The sequence below is a fragment of the Diplotaxodon limnothrissa genome, linkage group LG12 (genome assembly GCF_057381915.1).
Source record: "Diplotaxodon limnothrissa isolate DT_005_m linkage group LG12, D_limnothrissa_male_GT1.1, whole genome shotgun sequence".
Lineage (NCBI taxonomy): Eukaryota > Metazoa > Chordata > Actinopteri > Cichliformes > Cichlidae > Diplotaxodon > Diplotaxodon limnothrissa.
The window spans coordinates 20,463,113-20,483,722 of record NC_140607.1 but is presented as its reverse complement, the minus strand read 5'-3'; the positions used below and the strand labels follow the sequence as shown (position 1 = coordinate 20,483,722).

Here is a 20,610-nt window from a genome sequence, read left to right as displayed (position 1 = left end):
AAAGACATTAACATTTGATTAATTTCACTTTGAGATAATTCATCAAATCCAAAAAAAATAAAAATAAAATAAAAAAGACCTTTTGAAGTCATCAAAACACTGGAAAGCCACCATGGCCCCCATTCGCTGGCACGGTGGAGACAAGGCTCCATCCAGGAGGAGCTCACTGCCCTGCCTTCTCAATTTAAATTGGCCTGATCCACTGACTGGCACAGGAACCCTAAAACCCCCCCCCCAAAAAAAAAAAAACCAACCACACATTTAAAAATAAGTCAAAACCACTGGACAATGAGGTGACAACGAACAAGATGCCCAAAAATTCATAAAGAGAGCAATTAAAGCAAGAGTGGATAACTCGTCTTGTCTATTTAAAAACAAATTACAGAGTGTCACCACCATCAGATCATATTGGAATTACATACAGGTGATAGCAGAGGCAGCTTAAAGGATTTTTTTAAGGTTACAAGTCCTAAGCATAAAGTTCTCAGTCGTCCAGTAAGGGTGGGTAACAGGTTATATATATACACACACACAACTGACAGAACCTGTTAGTATCAGATTTTGTACAGTGATGAAGTCTTAAACTGCCACTCATTTCTTCATATTTTGCTGAAACGTGCAAAGTCTGCACAATTCTGACAAGCTTGAAAGTAAAGGTGAGACCACCTTTATTCATCAACACTGTCTGAACTCTCTCAGGCAACTTTCTTCTAATATCTTTATGTAGTCTACAGGAATAGTTCTCCAGGCTTCATAAAGGACATTCAAAGCTCTTCTTTGGATGTTGGCTACCTTTTGTTCTGTTCTCTGTGAAGATGACCCCACATTGCTTCAATTATGTTGAGGTCTGGGTTCCTGGGAGGCCAATCCGTTACTGATAGTGCTCCACTGTGGGGTTTTTTTTAATCCAGGTCTGCTTTTACTGCACTGACAGTGTGTTTGGGATCCTTGTCATGCAAGTAGGACTATTTTGACAAGATTCCAAACACCACTGATGGAAATATAGCCCTAAATCACAACTGCGCCTCCACCCACAGAGGGCTGTGTACACTCACTGTTCCTCTCTCCTGACTTCCTCTGTACACATTGATGATGATTTGAAGCAAAAATGTCAAATATGGGTCCATCACTCAAAAAAAAAAAAAAAAAAAAAAAAAAAAAAAGATCTGTTGCTGCTGATATTCAGTTCAGTTCTCGTGTAATTTAGTGAACATCAGCCTTTTCTCCCTGTTCCCCTTTCCTAAGAATGTATCCTTTACAGTCAGTCTTTGACAGTCTTGGGTGGATTTTTTTTTTCCTGACAAAGACTTAACCAGCTGTAGGGTTTTTGTTTGTTATTTTAAGGCTTGAAACTTCTTTTTCCAGTTTCCGCTTTTCTTTTTAAGGACACACTGCATAGCATGGCAAGATATGTCAAGTTTTCAGCTAATAGCTCCTTTGGCAATCACCTTTGAAAATAATCAGATATTAGGATTGAACTGAAAATAAGTGAAAAAGCCGCCAATTTCAAAGAAAAACTTTGAAAGTCCTCCAGAAAGCCAGAATAACTGTTGACCAAGACCACTTTGGAAAAGGAAAAAAAAAAAGCACAATAAAATGAAGTCTGGCTCCTTGGAAACAAAATATGACAAAACAAGGGGTGGCTCAAGACTATTGCACAATACTCGGTCATTTAAATTATGGAATATAGACATTGTAATTCTGATTACCAAAATGTTTTACTGCCTGAATTTTATTATGTGCCTATGTGCATGCACCTTTGTCTTCTGCTTACGTGGCCCGATTATCTGCTGTCTGGCTGATTAGCTAAGTAATGTATTTTTATCTCGGAGTATAGGGAGGATCGCCAAGCCAAGTCATCAGCTAAAGTCCAAGTGATGTCAGTAGATGCATGACTCAAGTCCGGCTCAGTTCAAAGCCGATTCCTCACCAGGAAGTGAGCTGAAAGGGATTATGAGCTGTTGTAATCCAGAGCAACTGTTACTATATCGGGTTTCAGATTTGCAAATTAAAGGTTGGAGAATGCAGGCTGGCCATTAGGTAACAACTAATGTAATTTCAGGCCTGAGGTTTTTAAGAGGAACATGAAAAAGAAGCTGAAAATGTGCCTCTTAAAAAGCCCAGCTATGCTTTACATGTTGAAAGAAGCAGAAGAAAAAAATCAGATGGCCCAGTTCAGCATAAAAGTGAATTTAAAAGGACAAATCAGTTCTTAAGCAAATGTATCTGGGCAGAAGGAAAAAGCAACATGATGCATCCAGCATGCATTGCTGTGAGACAAACAGAGGATACGGTGGTTTGGTTGTTTGGGAGGAGCTTTACTCTACCTGTTCAGAGTAGGGCTGCTCCCTCTGAAATAAGATGATTAACAGGTGAATATTAGCAGTGCATGATCAAACTGTATGTCTACTACGTCTGGTAATATGATTAGACTGAAGCAATTTTAAAGAGACTAAGCACATTCACATCAAAGTCAAGTATGGCAAAACTGCATTCAGGGTTAGCCATATGTTACTTCACAGCACCAGGGTGGCACTGCACCTGTACCCCATGGGGACAGGTGAACATTTCTTTTCTGGATTACCGGTAATCGATCAAGCCACCATTGTACAGAGGACACCTAAATTATGTTTTTAAGGCCTGGATTTCATATGAAAAGTCTCGTTAAAGAATCCCCATCAATACAAGTGAACGATCTCCACAGAGAAAGAGAAAGCTTACATCCTCGGATGCTACAAAGAGGAAATATGTGGTCAAATTTGGAGGTGGTAGTGACTCATTCGTGACTCAGAAATTAGAGAATATCATTTGATTCGTCTGTGGCTCGGTGTGAAGTAAAAGTGTCACCTGTTTGGATGTGATGATGGCAACATAAACTGAAAGTCTACAGCGCATGTTCCATCCTGCAGCTGGTGATGCTGGATGCTGTTTAGCTCATAGGCGATGTAACCTCTGCGGACGTACACCTGAAAGTCAAGACAGAACAACAGAATGACCATTTAATAAAAACGCATAAGACAGAACATGTCTGTGTGAATGCACTAACCATACCTCCAAAGCAGCCATGCATACAACTTGATTGGAGTGATAGAAGAAGTTGGGCAAAACGTCAAAAATTGAGGTTTCAGAGAGAATGAGTTTCTGTGGCAAATAAAAATATATATTTATCATTCACGGTATAAATGTGCTGCTCTAAAGTGATGTAACAAAGACGTTTTTTTTGTTTGTTTTTTTAAATACAAAACACAAAGCCAACCTTCAAATTCTCTGGACAGAACTGGTGACCATACATATCAATGGCTGACAGGAAGATGGACTCCACCTGGTTGTGTCTCAGTTCATATGATGGTAAATGAGAAGCAATCAGGACCTATGAGATATTTGCAAATACTATAACAACATAGTCAAATAAAATAACTTTAAAGCAGATGCATGATTAGTCAAACTTCAACAAAACATATGCAGTTAGATCTGTAATTTGTTGGACAAAGACAGAATCATGTAGCTTTGCTGCTGTCAATCACCACAGTGGATTTCAAATCAAAAACCTTGACACGATCGAAGTGACGACTTTCATCTTTAATTCTATGGGTTTACTACTAATTATAGTAGTTTTTATGCACAGTCCACCATTTTCAGAGGCTCAAAATAACTGGACAAACTAACATAATTTTATATATAAGAACTGTTTTTAATCCTTGGATGAAAATCCTTAGAAGTCAGTGGCTGCCTGAAAGTCTAGAACTCATGAACATCACAAAAGGCTTTGCTTCCTCCCTTAAAATGCTCTGCCAGGCTTACACCACAGACACCTTCAGCTTAATAACTGAAAAGCTGCTTTGTTGGGTTGAGATCAGGTGACAGACTTGGCCAATGAAAGATTTCTGGGGGGGGGGAAGGAAAACAAAACTTTTTTCTTCTTCGGAAGAATATCCCATTTATTTGCCTTTGACAAACTCTTGGGTTGTGTTTGCAGTACGCTTTGGATCATTACCAGTTTGCAGAGAGTACAGGCCTGTACACTTCAGAATTCATCCTGCAGTGTCTATCAGCAGTCACATCATCAATAAACACTAGATACCCAGTTCTACTGGAAGCCATACATGCCCATGCCATAGCTTTGTCTCCACCATGTTTACAGATAATGCTTTGGATCCTCCTCCATATTTTTCCTGGTACAAGTTCATTCTGGTTTCATCTGTTCAAAGAATTTTCTGCCACAAAGGTGCAGCATCTTTTCTGGCCAATTCCAATCTGGCCTTCGTGTTCCTGAGTGTAACCAGCGGTTTGCACCTTGTTGTTCTTGAGGGGTTTTTTTTGAGACATTATTTTCTTAACCACAGAAAAAAAATTCTGTCACCATCCAATTTATTTGTCTCTTGTGGTCTTTCAGGCCTTTTGGTGTTGCTGGGCTGGTCAGTGCAGACCTTCTTTTTAAGAATGAGACAGAATGTTGATTTGGACATTCCTACAGTTTTTGCTTCTCTCTCTCTAGAAGGTTTACTATATTAAAAATAAATAGCAAAACTCAATGCAAGCTCTCTTACCTGTCTAGCTCTCAAGGCTACCTTTGAGTTCTCCATCTTGCTAAGCTGTGTGAGTTCATTCAAAATAGCCATGAGCTCATCTGCCAGAGTGGGATCCCGTCCACACAACTGATCCTATACAAAGTTAAAGACAAACCTTCATCACTGTCCGTCCACGTGACTTTGTGCAGGATGAACGGTTATCAGGTTTGCTTCAGTGAAAAACGATGAGAGCCTTACAATGAGTATTGTGACCAGGACGTTCTTCTTGGATACTTGAGCATGAGAGAAGATGTAGTCGAGGACAGGACTCATGTCAGGTTTGTGCTTCTCTCTCAGGTTGATGACACACTTATCATAGTGAGCTGTTAAGGACCAAAAATAAATAAAAGCATTTCCATCATAACGGAGCTGCAATTGCAATAAAGAAGAGGTGACATAAAACCTGAAGGGGTGCTGATGTTACCTTGCTGAAACTGCATCTCTACCTGCAGGTAGCGCTTCAACAGATCGAGAACCACAGATTTCATGTAGCCACGGATTCCACTCCGATATCTGAACAGAAAAAAAATTCAGATGTGTCAACAATTACAACGATAACATAATTCAAAGATATTACTGCTACTACCACGACTACACAATATGCATCTGACCAAATGGGGGGAGAAAAAGAAAAAAAAAAAAAAGACCTCTGCACCAGCTGTACAATGCTCTGAGTGTTCATGAAGAAAACCTCTCGGTCAGCTTTCCTCTGCAAGGTTGCTGCATGGCTGTCTAAAATGTTTGCAATCTGGAATCAGATAAGCCAAACGTCATCTTATCACACTGGTAAAAGCAATTTATTTAAAAAGCTCACAAGCAGCCTTTGCATAGCATTTTACCCTTTGACTGGGGAACTGGCAGAGGACGGAGGTGATGTTGCTCGCATACTGAGCCATGACTTTGCGGATATCTTTCTCAACAGTAGGTGGAATACGGCCAGCCACGCTGGTCATGATCTCTTGAAGTTCCAAAAGCGGCAGTGAGGGGTCCCTTAGAGTCTTCATCAGGGTAGCAACCCACTCTTTCAGCTGTAGGTTTACATGCAAACATGCTCGTATACATCAATAAAACGCTTTTGTGTCTTGTAATGAGAAATCTGCAGTGGCAGAAGGGCTGATATATACCTTTGTGCTAAAGTAGGGTTCTTCAAGGCAGTACCCATCCATGACATTAACCAGGTTTTCAAGAACACTGTGGAACACCTGGTGAAGCTTCTCCCCAGCCATGGGAAGTGGCTGCTGAGGCGGTAGCACCGCTGTGTTGAGTTCCACCTGTGAAGGAAGAGGAAAGAAAATGAGAGGAAGTTTTCACAGCAATTTCAATAACAGGAAGAACTTACACTGAAGTAAAATAAAATAAAATAAATGGATACAGACCAAATATATAAACAGGACACCAAAGTATTGCTAGAAATTTTTGCAAAAAATTCGAAATGAAGATTTTGATGTGCTCTGGAATAACCCACCCTGTGTATACTGCTGGGATCATCCAGATCCATACGTGCCACCACACAGCCAGGCTCCAGAACCGCTCCTGGTCGCTTGACAAAGTGGATACAGCCAGACTGCTGCGCAGTCAACGTCATCACCATCTTCATCACCTGAATAATAAAGGACAAGTAAGCAAAACGAACCGGCACAAATGGCATAAGTCACAAAATCCTATCCACCGTATATTCTGTTACCTCAATCTCTGCATAAGTTTCCCCTGCAAAAATATGATCTCCATCCTCAACCATGTATTGCAGCAGTTTGCCAGCAGAGGGCGAGCGTAGGACCGTGGGGTCATTCTCCTTCTCAAAAACACAGGTCTTGTTGCCAACGGTGATGCGAAACCTGAAACGTTAAAATAGTGCCGGTAATGAGTAATCAGTTAAACCAGAAGTAAATAACCAAACTGGAAAAAAAAAAACAAAAAAACCCCGCAGTGGTAGCCTTGCCTGTCCACTTCTTCCTTCATGTAGGTTATATGGCTGCTGCCATTGTAGCACAGCAGGAGGCCGCCATCGTTCAAACGGTGGACGTCTATTTCGATGTGCGAGCCATTCATAATAACGACATACGTTGTTGGGGACTGGCGAGCCACCTGCAGGAAACAGCAGTGATAATCTATTCATTAAAAAAGGTAAGAGGCTGAATTAAAAACAAAACAAAGCAGGAAAGGAACAAAACAGATACCTTCAGACAGAATTTGACTCCTTCATATATTAGGTCCACATTGACAGAGTTGAGCAGACTGTTTGCAGGCAGTACCTGACCTCTACAGATGCAGCAGATAATGTTTATAAGAGTCAATTGCATAAAGACACGGGAAGAGCGCTGCAGTGAAACATTAACGACAAGTGCCTACTGACCTTTCCAGGGAATGTAGATAGTCAGACATGCTCTTTCTGAAGATGGCATCTGCAACAAGCAAAGCCCCACAGACAACACCAAGCAGGGTATTTGGTCTCTCTGCCTGCAGAAAGAACACGTGGCTTTGTGAATTAAAGGAATTATACACAAGTTCAATGGTCCATATCTGTCTTCAGTCTCTTACCTGCACTTTCTCTGCAATGAGATGATCCAGCCATCCGGTATCAATGTCATTGTTTCTGAAGCTTTCGGTTTCAAGTAATTTAATGAGGTATTCGACCGTCGTCCGAAAGTCACCTCTGATGGACAGCTCTTTCATAGCCACCACCATGTTTCTGGAAAATACAGAAAACCCAAATACATACACTAACAATCTAACACCAATTAAGGCTGACAAATTTAAGACAACTGTACTGCTGGCAAAAGCATGCTGCATCTTCTAACAGAGTACCGCTTTATCTGGAATCAGGTAAAGCGGTACTCTTTGCCGCACAGCCTACAAGTAGCTGATAATAGGAAAAAATACAATTAAAATAAAATAAAGGAGCTTACGAAATGGCTTCTTCACGGTTCTCGCCCCATGAAAAACAGTGTCCAAACTGGGAATCTGCAAATTCGTGTAGGCCACCAGTCGCGCCCACACTGAAATAACCCCAGACGTTCTTACTGCTGCGGAAGTTCAGCTCCTGCACGGTGCCCGAACTGGGCTTGAACCCCTGTGGGTGAGTGAGTGTGAATCAGTGGTTTAAAAAAAAAAAAAAAAAAAAAACATGAACAGTACATAACAGTGTCATGTTTCCTGGTTAATGAAGCTGAAGTCCACCTCATCTGGGTTCTCACTGGTGATCCGTGCAGCTATGACGTGGCCTCTCGGACGAGGGACGCAATCTGGAGACTCAAAGTTAATAATGGTGTCACCCCAGGGACTTTCTCCATAAAGCACACGTATGTCCTTAATTCTGTGAAGTGGGATGCCCATCGCAATCTGTGAGAGATTAAGCAAATATTTAGATGGGAGAATCTGATCAGCATCTGTAGGATCAATAAGAACAAATTTCTCATTTTGTTCCTTGGGTATAATTATGTGTCTGAGCCTCCTAACCGAGGTTTACCTGAAGTTGAGCAGCTGGCAAGTTTACATCTGCGATCATCTCTGTACAAGGATGTTCCACCTGCAGGCGAGGATTCAGCTCCAGAAAATGGAAACTTCCATCTTCAGAGTAGAGATATTCCACAGTACCTGCACTCACATAGCCTACGATCTTGGCCAGTCGCACAGCACACTAGGCCACAAAGGAAATAACGAGGAGACAATATGTCTCTAAGAGCAGACTTTAGTGTGTTAGCATTAGAATACAAGGACATAAACTTACCCGCTCCATTCGCTCTAATGTTGAAGCGGGAGCTATGGTGGCAGGAGCCTCTTCGATGATCTTCTGGTGCCTCCTCTGGATGGAGCAGTCTCGTCCAAAAAGAGAGATGGCATTTCCATACATGTCCCCCAGTATCTGGACCTCCAGGTGTCTCGCATGCTGAGCCAGCTGCATGATGAAGATGGGTGAGCCGGGCACCTCCGTCTGGACCTGCACTCAGAATAACACATGAAGTGTAAAGTCTTCTTGTTCCTCGACAATCACAGCCTATCCAATCACAGTTTATATAGTATAGAGCTGTAATCTGGAAGTCTATCAAACTGAGTACTGTGCCATTTTATTTTATGACCATGCAAATTAACAACTGAGTGTGGACATCCTGGCTGCTAAGAAAATTAAAAGAAACTGGGTAAATTAGACATTAGTTTGTAAAACGTAACTGCACCAACCTGTCTAAAGAAACCTGGGAAATCATCAGAGCACTCAACTTTCCGAATACCCTTTCCACCTCCACCCTCAGAGGCCTTGATTACAACCGGATAACCAATTTTCTCAGCTTCCTGAAGAGAAAAGAAAAATACGCACCAGACAACTTATAACCAAAAGTATGTACTAAAGATTTCGATTAAAACTAATTAATTTGTAGATATTAATATTGTTGATTTGTTACTATGCTTACTGCTATCCCCTCGTCTACATCGTGAACACAGCCCTGTTTGTAGACCTCTGGAGGAACATTGATGACATTGCCCTCTCTTTGGTCCTCTTCAGCCCAGTCCAGTCTCAGATCTGGAGCACAAGCACACACTAGGTAAGAACAAAGTGGTCCCAACTGAGTATGTACTGCATAATAGAGTCTACGCCATGTGCAAAATAGCACATTATAAGTTTAATGCATGTAACAGTCATGCGGCCCACTGTTTTTGGGGTTTAACAATCAGTTCTTCGAGGTTTGTGGGCATTCGTTCACATTTTTCCTTTAAGGACCCGCCGCAGTATATCAGTTCGGCTAAGGTCTGGACTTTGACTCTGACTCTGGTATACAAAGTAGTTCATGACAGACTGAGTGACTACAATGTGCACAGGTCTGTGCCACCACTGTGCTTTACAGTTGTTATTAGGTGTTTATGCCGATATGCTGTGTTTGGCTTTTTCCTGGTAACTCTTTCAGGCAGGCCATGCCTGTTCAGTCTTTTTCTACTTCCACTGTCAAGAACTTTAACATTTAACGTTCCAACTGAGGCCTGTGGAGTTTGTGTAACCACATCTTAATCCGGTGCGCAAATTTCAGTCTACTCCAGGGAAGATTGAACAATGTTTTGAATGTTTTCTACTTATGATTAATCACTGTAAAATGATGGACTTTAACTTGTGTGAAAACTGATTTATAACCACTCAGATTTATGGGCAACAACAATCGCTTCTCTGAGATCATTGCTGATCTCTTTACTCCTCAGCATTGTGTTGCTGAACTTCTGCTTTTGTAAAGATGTTCATATCTGCTGATGACCAGTTAATCGAGCACATTCAATTAGCATCACCCGGCTACTACTTACCCTCTTAATTCCTATTGAAGCAGTAAAGGTGTACATAGCTTTCACAGGACTGCATAGAGCACAGTGATAACTCTCTCACACCTGCTTTGTTTATGGCGGAGTTAGTGCAGAGAGGAAAAGCATCACCTGATCCACTCCACGGTAGTGTGGGAATGTCGGCACTCTGGGCCACAATGGAAGAAGCCACTTTATCCCCCAAAGCCCACATGGCTTTACTGGATGGCCCTGAGAGAAACAGCAGAGGTCAATTTATCATGAGAAGCAGCACAAAGCTTTCTAACTAAATGAAAGTAATAAAATGAAAGAAACTGCTCTTTTACCCAAAAATGAAATGCCCGCTTTACTCAGGAGCTCAGGCAGTTTGGGATTTTCAGATGCATGACCCCAACCAGCCCAGACAGCCTGTAAAGAGCAATGTGCACAGAAACAGACTGTTGTTTATTTACAGGCAGAGAAAGTAACAACTGAATACACCACGGTGGGCCCGTGCTAAAAAGAACCGCTGTTTAAATAAACGGTGAGTAGCACCTCCACTTGAATCCTTTTTGCAATGTCAACTATTAGCTCCACGTTGGCATAGTTGTTATTGTTGGTGCCACCGGGTACAGGCACATAGTGGTCGGCCATTTTAATATATTCTGCAGGGAAACAGGAAGCAAGGCTCAGAACTTCACAGTGAGAAAAGCATTTCTACTGGTTCATCACATAAGTTTTAGGCGATGACTGATAACAATTACCTGCATTAGCTTTTAAGTCTTCAGGAGTTACCATGACAACAAAGCGGATGGTCCTCTCATTGCGAAACATTTCATAGGACCAGCGGCGGATAGAGCGCATACATTTGACTGCAGCGATGCCATTATTAGCGATCAGCACCTGTAAGAGGACCCAACATAAATATCGCTCAGAAAAATGTAGATAAATGAGAAATTCAAGAAGGGTTTCGTTCTTACTTTTTCTATGACACGGCTGCCACCGAATCTTGTGACAAACTCTGCAGGAGAGGCCACGGTAAAGTCCCTGTGCAGATCCATCTTTCTGTGTTCACGTCCTTTTTTCACCAAGTGAGGACCAGACATGCTAGGCCTGCATTGGAAACTTCACAGTTAGTCTTGACCCCTCCAAAAAGTGAACTGCATGAAGGCAACAAGCAACTGAATTTAAACTGAAAATCAAAACCCAAAGTCTAGAATCAGTCTCTCTGCAACAGGCAAGGGCAGCCTGTGGAGCAGCCCAGTTTTTATACCCTTAAATCCAAGAGTCTGCGCACAAAACTCAGAACAGTAACCTGAACACAGTAATAGCTGCAGATGTTACACTGAATCTACCACTCTTGACGGCCCCTTTTATCAGATGTTCACCACAGCTAAGCCAATAAATGTACATGTGTTGTCATCATGGTGTAATCATGCACACTTTACCTTTAGTCCAATTTCCTGCTCATTATATACACACAGCATAATTCCTATCGCCTGGCCCTGGATGACTGAGAACCTACCTACAGTGACATGTTAAAATGTAGTGTGCTTAAAATGTTTTTTTCCTTTATACCCCATGAACAGTAGTGAAAACACCCCCAATGACTACAATCTGGAACAGTACTGGAGAGATGAAGCACCGTTCTTCTAAAAACTGCCCTTTATTTGGCGTTTTGATTTTGGCAGTGCACCGTCTCACATGTCAGAGCAGCGCAGACGTACAGCTGGAGGTAATGGCTCAGAATAATCATGACCCAAAATAATCAGTCATTCATAAATAAATAGTCAAATCAAACACAGACTCTTGACAATCTTGGCTAATAAACATTGTGTAATTTGTTGAAAACAAAATGTCTTAAGGGTCAGTGGAAACCAAAATCATCAATCTTTTGAGACCCGGCTTCAAAAATCAGAGTTAAGAGTTAGCAGTTAAGTTGTCTTTTTAGCGGTATATGTATATACGAGTCATTTTGAACAAGTGCAGCCGTGGATCCTCCACCTCTGCCCACAGACTGCCATGCAGTAGTGGTGTAAGGACAATGAAATGTTTGTCTCTGTTATCACTTTTCACATAACAATAATAAATCAACTACAGATAAATATGAAATAAATGCAAATAAGTTAAACTGAGCTGTACTTATTTTAAGTGATATCACACCACATGAATCCCACCACACACACACACACACACACACACACACACACACACGATAAGAAACAGGCGAAGCTTTTCCCCATGTTTGGAAATACATAACTGGACTGCACAGCACCAGAACATTTGAACATTTCACGCACATACCATCGTTATCGTCATCTGTCCGCCGGGGTGCCGTTCAGTCCGGGGTTTCGCTGTTTCTTTTTAAACCACCCCCGGGGAGATACGCCCTTGCCCCATCAGTGAAGCCACACAGTAAAGCTGCAGCGCAGCAGCAGTTTGTGCGCCTGTGCTGATATGTGAACTTTACACTTCACTCCTGTTCACTCGGGGAAATACAGTCTGTTAATGTGCTGCTTTCTGATAACGCTTTCCATTTCGGTATCAACCACTTGCTGACTTTTTTTTCCGGGACAAGAGGGTTTAGTTTAACCCGATACGCCTACTGCGTTGCACAAACAGTGATAATCTAATCATAACCACGACTTGGGGATTACTAGAAAAATCGGTGGCTTGTCGCAGTGACAGGCTTGCGGCAATAATGACTGCTTGATTGTTACCGTTTCCTTATATGCGTGCAAGCTGCGCACAGCCCGTAAACTACAGCGGCCCTTCCTGTTCACAAACGAGCCTACGAAAGGTGCTGCAGCGGCACTAGTTTCAACACAGAGTAGTTCTGTGTTTAGTTTCCACATACCAGAGTATCACATTACCGAAAACTGCAGCAGCCCTCTGCATTATCGGACTTACCTCTGGAGATATGGGAATAAGCTGATACTCGGGTAGTCGTTTCCGTCGAAGGAATACATCGCGCTGTGTTACTACTAGGATTAAAAAAAGAGTTTTTAAAACCAAAACAAAGGAGACTTCCACAAAGTGCCTCCTCTTGTCCGCTTCCTCCCTTCTCCCCTCCCACATGTGCAGCCGCATATCTGCAAATAAAGTCCCCTGAGCCAAAGCGCTGGCTGCTCTTTGGAAACAAAGCGAGCAGTGCTCCACTAAATCCATTATTGGAAATGTTTATTGTTGGGCATCAAAGGGCTAAAAACGGTCGCGCACGACACGAGCAGACTGATTTTGTTTGTTTGTTTTTAAGTGCAGTAACAACAAAGTATAGGAAGACGCTTCGAAACATCTCACTTTTCTCTTCTTCGCCGTGTAAACCACAATATACCCACTAACACGCATAAATCCAGGCCGATGGAGCTCTAGTAGGTTTTTCTTGGCTCAAGTGTTTTCCATCTAACGTTCATACACATTCACGCCCCAGTGGGCGTGTCAGAGAATAACTTAACCAAAGATATTTAGCATCGACTCCTCTACCTGTTGAGCTACAGCCAGTCTAATAAATATCCATGTATTTATTGTTTTTATGCAATAAATACATGGATAAATAAACAAAAATAAACAAAACAGTTTTCTAATTGAACAAAACTAACAAAAATCTTTGTCAGCTAGTGGCTATCTCATGTCTAGAACTTCTGGATATTAATCAAGAAACGGTTTCTAACTTTGAGATTTGCTGCAGCTTGTTTACTCTCCAAACTCCTGGGTTGGCTTCAGGGTATGTTTTGGGTCATCGCCTATCTGTGCTGTGAACATGAAGTTCAGTGGCATTCATAGCCACCCATTTACACACCTTTTATTTATTACTCACACTCCAGTGGTGATGGATAGATTCTAATTTGGGGTTCAGTGTCTTGCCCAACGACACGCAGGGGCTGAAAGGAGGCAGAGATTGAACCACCGACCTTCTAATTGGAAAATGACTTGCTCTATTTCCTGAGCCGCATTTTTCTGGCTTCCGTATTTTTCCCCATCCCTCTGATATTTATATTGATTAATCTGTGTAAGGAATAATCATCCAGAGACTGAAGATATTTGGCAAAGATTAATCTGACCTTTCTATTCACCAGGCGGATGTATGGTTTGCACCCTATGGTGGGTCTCTACATCTCTGTTTGCTCAAGTCTTCTTCTGAAAGTAGACTTGAATAAGTATCACTTGGATGCCTTTTAGAGAGTCTTCTTGATTGGTTTGGATGGAAAGGATCCTGTGAGCCTCCACCACCGCCACTGGTGTCATGTTTAACCTGCAGAGTTCACCAGAGCCTCCTTATTTTGTCAGAATGTAGCTTAATGATCCCGCTCTTTTCTCTTGCATGTTTTACATGCACTGAATGTTCCTTTGACCACATGTTGTGGGTCCAAGGAAAAAGAAAATATAGAAAATAAAACAAATACTGACCTTTTAACTGGTTCATTTATGAAAAATGAGGAAATAGCAGGTACCGGCCACGCTTTTGAGGTCATTTTCCAATTTCAAAAGAGAGGAGGCTACAGATTAGACATCTTTGACAGTTAAACCCTGCATTTAATATGCATATGAATACCCTCAAACTAAAGCTGAGGGTCTGCAGTTTAAGCCCATGTTTATTATAGAGTATAAGAGTAACCCGAATATGCTTTTGGTAAATAGTTATAATAAAAAACTGTTTAAACAGCAAAGAAAGAAAGAAAGGAAATTAATAATAAAAAGAAGAATATTTAAACTACAATAAAGACCATAAGTCAATTCAGCTGCTCGTGTCAAGCTAGTTACTTACCTGTGTGCACTGAAGGAATCCTTGTACCCTCCATGATATCACAAACCACCCGTTGGTATGAAAGTAATTCTTAATTTACCGATATCGCAGAGGAACAAGAAGAAAACTAACATTTGTTGACAATTTCAAAGCACTTGCTGTGCTCTGACCTCGACTAATGCCACCACCGCTTGTCAAAGTCATTGGCTGAGGCTCTTGTTCCATTAATAGAGCCAAGATATTTGGCATGTGACAATAACACAGGTCAGCTCGTGCAGCTTGTGGAGACAGCGCGCTACCGATGCGATAATGTGTGCCCAATTTTTTGGGGGGAATGTTCCTCTAGACCAGGGGTGGGCAATCTCAGTCCACGAGGGCCGGTGTCCCTGCAGGTTTTAGATCTCACCTTGGGTCAACACACCTGAATCACATGATTAGTTCGTTACCAGGCCTCTGGAGAACTTCAGGACATGTTGAGGAGCTAATTTAGCCATTTAAATCTGCTGTGTTGGTTCGAGGACACATCTAAAACCTGCAGGGACACCGGCCCTCGTGGACTGAGATTGCCCACCCCTGATAGACCTAAAAAACAATCCAGTTTACATTATGCCCTCATTATAGTGCGAGTGTATAAATGGTGTAAGTGAACAGCTTGTTTGTTTATAACATGACAGAGCAGTAAAAACACGCCCCAACCTATATAGCTGACATTCATTTACTTAAAGCCCTTACTTGATGACCGTTGAGCTGGGCTGTGGTACTACAGAAGGCGCCTGTGGAGGGGAAGATTTGATGGTGGAGGTCGGTGGCTGAGATGCACCGCTTGGAGGTTTCGTGACCAGAGGTTCTTCGTCCGAAGAGTTATCCTCTGATGCTCCAAGAATAAACTTCAGGCGCTCCCTCGCCTTAGGTCCTGAACTCAGCATTGGTGGGACGCTCTTAGAAGGTTTCTGGGTGGTCGGCAGCACCGTTGGTTGTTTTGAATTTGCCTCCATGGAGCCCTGCAGAGCATCAGAGTCCACTATTCTGCCACAAAGACCCGCAAATGCACTGGCAGCCTGAGGCACGTTATGTTCAGCATGTTGTGAGGCAGCTGCAACTGTTGACAGAGGATCCATGCCTGCATCAGGGCTGCGTGCAGTGGGCACGTCCTCCTCGGCTGCAGAAGGAAGTTCCTCCCCTTTCACGGGCATTGTTACAGTCTTACTATTTATCCTCCACAGCAGCAGAACCCACAGAATAAATCCCCAAAGTGCAAACTCCAGCATTCACAGACATCCTCCTGAAACTGCAACAGGAATAAGGCAGATGTCAAAACTAATTTGAGAGAACAGAAACATTTTTTCATCAAATGTGAGCCAAGTTAACAGTATACCAACTGTTTTTTTTTGACACTTGGAATGGATTTTCTGTAAGTGCATTAAAAACTGGAGTCTGAACTATGAATGTGAAAAGTAGTTTAGTGTCAGACACCACCTGGTGGCTGAAAGCTGAAGCTGTAGTTTTGGTCTAAACAAAAGGGTCATTCCATCTCAAATCATCTCATTTCTTGATCATGAAACATCTTTGAGTTGCCACAAATCTTGGACATGTATGAAAATTGCCTGTGAATTCCTATCCTAGATTTTTTAAAGCCCATCTTTCAGGCCTTGTTTGGCCCCACACTGTAATTAAAGCCTTCAGTGAAGTCCCATATTTGAATATACATTAATAAAACAAACTTAACTCTGCAAAAGACAACTAAAGACAATGTCTGAATGGTCTATAGCTGTATTTGACAATAATGAAAAATAAAATATGTAAATGCTGGAGTTTATTAACTCTATCTGAAATAATAATTTTGATAAATATGTGCAGGATTTTAATTATCAAAAACCACGTGCACTTTGTCCTGGACGAGTCTGATAATTCATGTTAAGAATAAAATTTATTAAGACCCATTAAAAAGACAACAAGTACTGATATAATCTTCTCTGAACATGCAAATAAATGCAGCAAATCAATTAAGATTCATTAAGAGGAATGAAAGATGAATTCTTGGTTCTTATGAAAAATTGTTGCATTTTTTTAAAGGGCTGCTTTCATGGTTTATTTTTTAGATTTTTCCCCAATTTTTCAGTCTAACTTTCCCAAATTACAGATCCTGACTAATCTTTAATGGTAGGAAAGGCCACTATCAGGGTATAAAGGTTTGTGATACATAATGCAAAATTTTGAATTTGCAATTGTTTTTTGGAAAATATGGTCAAGTAAAAGGTGATTTGAGATGAAATGACCCCAAAGAAATATGGAAAAAAAGACATTTCTAGATTTTTTAAATGGGATAGACTGTTTTAACTTGGCATTTCAGGGCAAATGATGACTACAGGGAGTGCAGAATTATTAGGCAAATGAGTATTTTGTCCACATCATCCTCTTCATGCATGTTGTCTTACTCCAAGCTGTATAGGCTCGAAAGCCTACTACCAATTAAGCATATTAGGTGATGTGCAACTCTGTAATGAGAAGGGGTGTGGTCTAATGACATCAACACCCTATATCAGGTGTGCATAATTATTAGGCAACGTCCTTTCCTTTGGCAAAATGGGTCAAAAGAAGGACTTGACAGGCTCAGAAAAGTCAAAAATAGTGAGATATCTTGCAGAGGGATGCAGCAGTCTCAAAATTGCAAAGCTTCTGAAGCGTGATCATCGAACAATCAAGCGTTTCATTCAAAATAGTCAACAGGGTCGCAAGAAGCGTGTGGAAAAACCAAGGCGCAAAATAACTGCCCATGAACTGAGAAAAGTCAAGCGTGCAGCTGCCAAGATGCCACTTGCCACCAGTTTGGCCATATTTCAGAGCTGCAACATCACTGGAGTGCCCAAAAGCACAAGGTGTGCAATACTCAGAGACATGGCCAAGGTAAGAAAGGCTGAAAGACGACCACCACTGAACAAGACACACAAGCTGAAACGTCAAGACTGGGCCAAGAAATATCTCAAGACTGGTTTTTCTAAGGTTTTATGGACTGATGAAATGAGAGTGAGTCTTGATGGGCCAGATGGATGGGCCCGTGGCTGGATTGGTAAAGGGCAGAGAGCTCCAGTCAGACTCAGACGCCAGCAAGGTGGAGGTTGAGTACTGGTTTGGGCTGGTATCATCAAAGATGAGCTTGTGGGGCCTTTTCGGGTTGAGGATGGAGTCAAGCTCAACTCCCAGTCCTACTGCCAGTTTCTGGAAGACACCTTCTTCAAGCAGTAGTACAGGAAGAAGTCTGCATCCTTCAAGAAAAACATGATTTTCATGCAGGACAATGCTCCATCACACGCGTCCAAGTACTCCACAGCGTGGCTGGCAAGAAAGGGTATAAAAGAAGAAAAACTAATGACATGGCCACCTTGTTCACCTGATCTGAACCCCATTGAGAACCTGTGGTCCATCATCAAATGTGAGATTTACAAGGAGGGAAACAGTACACCTCTCTGAACAGTGTCTGGGAGGCTGTGGTTGCTGCTGCACGCAATGTTGATGGTGAACAGATCAAAACACTGACAGAATCCATGGATGGCAGGCTTTTGAGTGTCCTTGCAAAGAAAGGTGGCTATATTGGTCGCTGATTTGTTGTTTTGTTTCTGAATGTCAGAAATGTATATTTGTGAATGTGGAGATGTTATATTGGTTTCACTGGTAAAAATAAATAATTGAAATGGGTATATTTGTTTTTTGTTAAGTTGCCTAATAATTATGCACAGTAATAGTCACCTGCACACACAGATATCCCCCTAAAATAGCTAAAACTAAAAACTACTTCCAAAAACGTTTAGCTTTGATATTAATGAGTTTTTTGGGTTCATTGAGAACATGGTTGTTGTTCAATAATAACATTATTCCTCAAAAATACAACTTGCCTAATAATTCTGCACTCCCTGTATAAAAACAACTAGAAAACAATGAAGTAATTGCTTTTTTTTCAGCCATTATGTTTTAATTGGTCAACTGTTCATATACTTAATGTTTAAGACTCTTTTTTTTTTTTTTTTTTTAAAGATCACTATTAAATATTTGTCTTTCTCCTTCTTGGAAAAAGCACAATTCTTTTGATGTCCAAACTTAATGAATCCCCATAAGAAATAAACTCCTTAAAGCATATTAAAATACATCATGACTATAAGAAAAACTGAAATACTAAGTAGTGTTTGTCTCTGTGTACTGTTTAAGTTACTGATTTGAAGGTCAGAGGTCAGATACTCTCTCAGGACAGCAACACTGAAGTTCTTACTTTCATATATTAAGAAAATTATTCAGTAAATTCAGTCAAACAGAAGCAAGAGAAGTAATTACGATCTACACAGTCACGTGTATACTTTAGATGACTAAGTCCTATGTATACACACACGAGTGTGTTATCTATGACAGCTGGACCTGGCTGCAGGCTACATTTCCCAGCGAGAGTCCTGTAAACAGCCTGCCTGTAACAGCTGACATGGAGAGCATGTGCTGCTTCATGTGGGGTAAAGGTCAGCACTGAGGGAATGAAAGGAAGGGAAGTTCAGGTGAAGGAGGATGGAAAGAAAAAAAACATCCATAAAAAACAGCAGCAATAGCAGGAACACTTGAACACATCCAAATACAGAATATACATTACACACATGTTCTTTGTCCCATTGAAAGATATCATTGTTTTTTGTTTTGTTTTTTAAATAAACAACAATTATAAGGATTTATTAGCATTCATTTTGTATAATAGAAGCACAAAATTTGTGAATTTATCCTTTGGAGCAAATTTAAAGCCGACATAAAAAAAAGGAAAAGGCTAAACCGTCACTTTCCTCAAGAAACAACAAGATCTGAAGCAATGTATTTATGAAATACTTTTACTTTTTATCTGTATTTTTCTAAAAATATATCCTGATACCATATAGCAGATGAATGATTTATTTCTCTTGTGCTTTTCTTTAAAGAACAGGTTTATTCTCACAGGACTTGCTGTTCTAATTAAAAGTTAAGCACATAACAATTTTTATAGGAGTGTCACTTTTAAAAAGGTTATTAATGCATCCAACTTCTGGCGTGAACGTTTTACCTCGTAAACATACAAATATCTGTGAACTCTAACAGAAAAGTTGAACTAAGCACAACAACTGATTCTGCCTGACATAAAAGTTAAATCAGCGCACTGATCGGATCTTTTCCAGAGTTCAGTCTGGAGAAAAACGAGACTGTCTTTTAAATTAAAGGTAACGCGTAAATCAAAACATGCCATTTTCACTCACCTGCACAAACTCAGAAACCGGGCAGCTCTGCTCCCGGGTTGTTGATGGCGTTGTTTCACACAGCCAGAGAGCTACAGTACCAGGCTAACCGATTTAAACCCACTGATTATTTCCCACACCTCCACACCACTCGGAACTTATCATGAATGAACACATGAACACATCCGTCATTATCTTATTAATGTGACACAAACCCCAGAATCCCTCCAAACGCTACCGCTGCCAAGGTCTTTATGACAGTGCCTCGCCAGCAGCTACAAATGTCAAAGTCACCTACCACTACCTCCACTGCTCAGCGGATTGTGAGTGGGGAGGGGGTCTCTCCCAGAGTTAAGGGTTCCGCAAAAGATCGTGTATACTCAAGATGTTCCTGCTCGATAGAAAAGCAGTAAGCATCTATATTTACGATCAGCGGAAAAACGTTTGGTTCCTCGGTCTTCTGTTGAGTTCATGAACAATGGGGAAAAGGTGTATTTGAACTTTAAGACCGTTCAGCTCATATTAAAAGTCAATGTATCAACAAGCACCTTTTTTTTTTTTTTCAAATTAATGGAATTTGATATGATGCCCACCTTTGTTTTTATGTCCTGTTACTTCTGTATTATGTGTGTGATGAACTTTTCCAAGAGTTGTCATCCTCCCAAACTGACTCCAAGAGCATGCAGAACAGTTAAGGTCAGTGATCATGATTCAATAAGAAAGACTAGGCAAAAATAGCACCGATGAGAGACTCCCGGGGCAAAAACCACTTCTGAACAAAAAGGACACAAAGATTCGTCTCACATTT

General features: G+C 41.2%; 1 protein-coding gene across 3 annotated transcripts in view; it reads right to left on the bottom strand.

Annotated features, from left to right (window-relative positions):
• acacb (acetyl-CoA carboxylase beta) overlaps window positions 1-20,111 on the bottom strand; it is a 28,323-nt gene extending 8,212 nt beyond the window's left edge. The window contains exons 1-30 of one of the 3 annotated variants that reach the window (XM_085367285.1): window positions 19,824-20,111; window positions 15,301-15,856; window positions 10,805-10,937; window positions 10,589-10,727; window positions 10,380-10,489; window positions 10,172-10,253; window positions 9,978-10,076; window positions 8,975-9,084; window positions 8,745-8,855; window positions 8,296-8,505; window positions 8,035-8,205; window positions 7,746-7,907; window positions 7,475-7,638; window positions 7,107-7,257; window positions 6,922-7,025; window positions 6,746-6,827; window positions 6,508-6,653; window positions 6,253-6,403; window positions 6,034-6,168; window positions 5,693-5,839; window positions 5,408-5,596; window positions 5,216-5,316; window positions 4,993-5,081; window positions 4,767-4,891; window positions 4,548-4,661; window positions 3,257-3,370; window positions 3,052-3,141; window positions 2,848-2,966; window positions 2,328-2,351; window positions 80-220 (exon numbers count right to left, since the gene is read on the bottom strand). In XM_085367285.1, coding sequence (XP_085223411.1) covers window positions 80-220; window positions 2,328-2,351; window positions 2,848-2,966; window positions 3,052-3,141; window positions 3,257-3,370; window positions 4,548-4,661; window positions 4,767-4,891; window positions 4,993-5,081; window positions 5,216-5,316; window positions 5,408-5,596; window positions 5,693-5,839; window positions 6,034-6,168; window positions 6,253-6,403; window positions 6,508-6,653; window positions 6,746-6,827; window positions 6,922-7,025; window positions 7,107-7,257; window positions 7,475-7,638; window positions 7,746-7,907; window positions 8,035-8,205; window positions 8,296-8,505; window positions 8,745-8,855; window positions 8,975-9,084; window positions 9,978-10,076; window positions 10,172-10,253; window positions 10,380-10,489; window positions 10,589-10,727; window positions 10,805-10,937; window positions 15,301-15,836 — 4,049 coding nt within the window. In that variant the 5' untranslated portion in view covers window positions 15,837-15,856; window positions 19,824-20,111. Of the gene's footprint in view, window positions 1-79; window positions 221-2,327; window positions 2,352-2,847; window positions 2,967-3,051; window positions 3,142-3,256; window positions 3,371-4,547; window positions 4,662-4,766; window positions 4,892-4,992; window positions 5,082-5,215; window positions 5,317-5,407; window positions 5,597-5,692; window positions 5,840-6,033; window positions 6,169-6,252; window positions 6,404-6,507; window positions 6,654-6,745; window positions 6,828-6,921; window positions 7,026-7,106; window positions 7,258-7,474; window positions 7,639-7,745; window positions 7,908-8,034; window positions 8,206-8,295; window positions 8,506-8,744; window positions 8,856-8,974; window positions 9,085-9,977; window positions 10,077-10,171; window positions 10,254-10,379; window positions 10,490-10,588; window positions 10,728-10,804; window positions 10,938-12,734; window positions 12,887-15,300; window positions 15,857-19,823 lie in introns of those variants that run through there. The other 2 variants (XM_085367287.1, XM_085367288.1) reach the window with 2 other exon arrangements.
• Window positions 20,112-20,610: the final 499 nt, after the last annotated feature.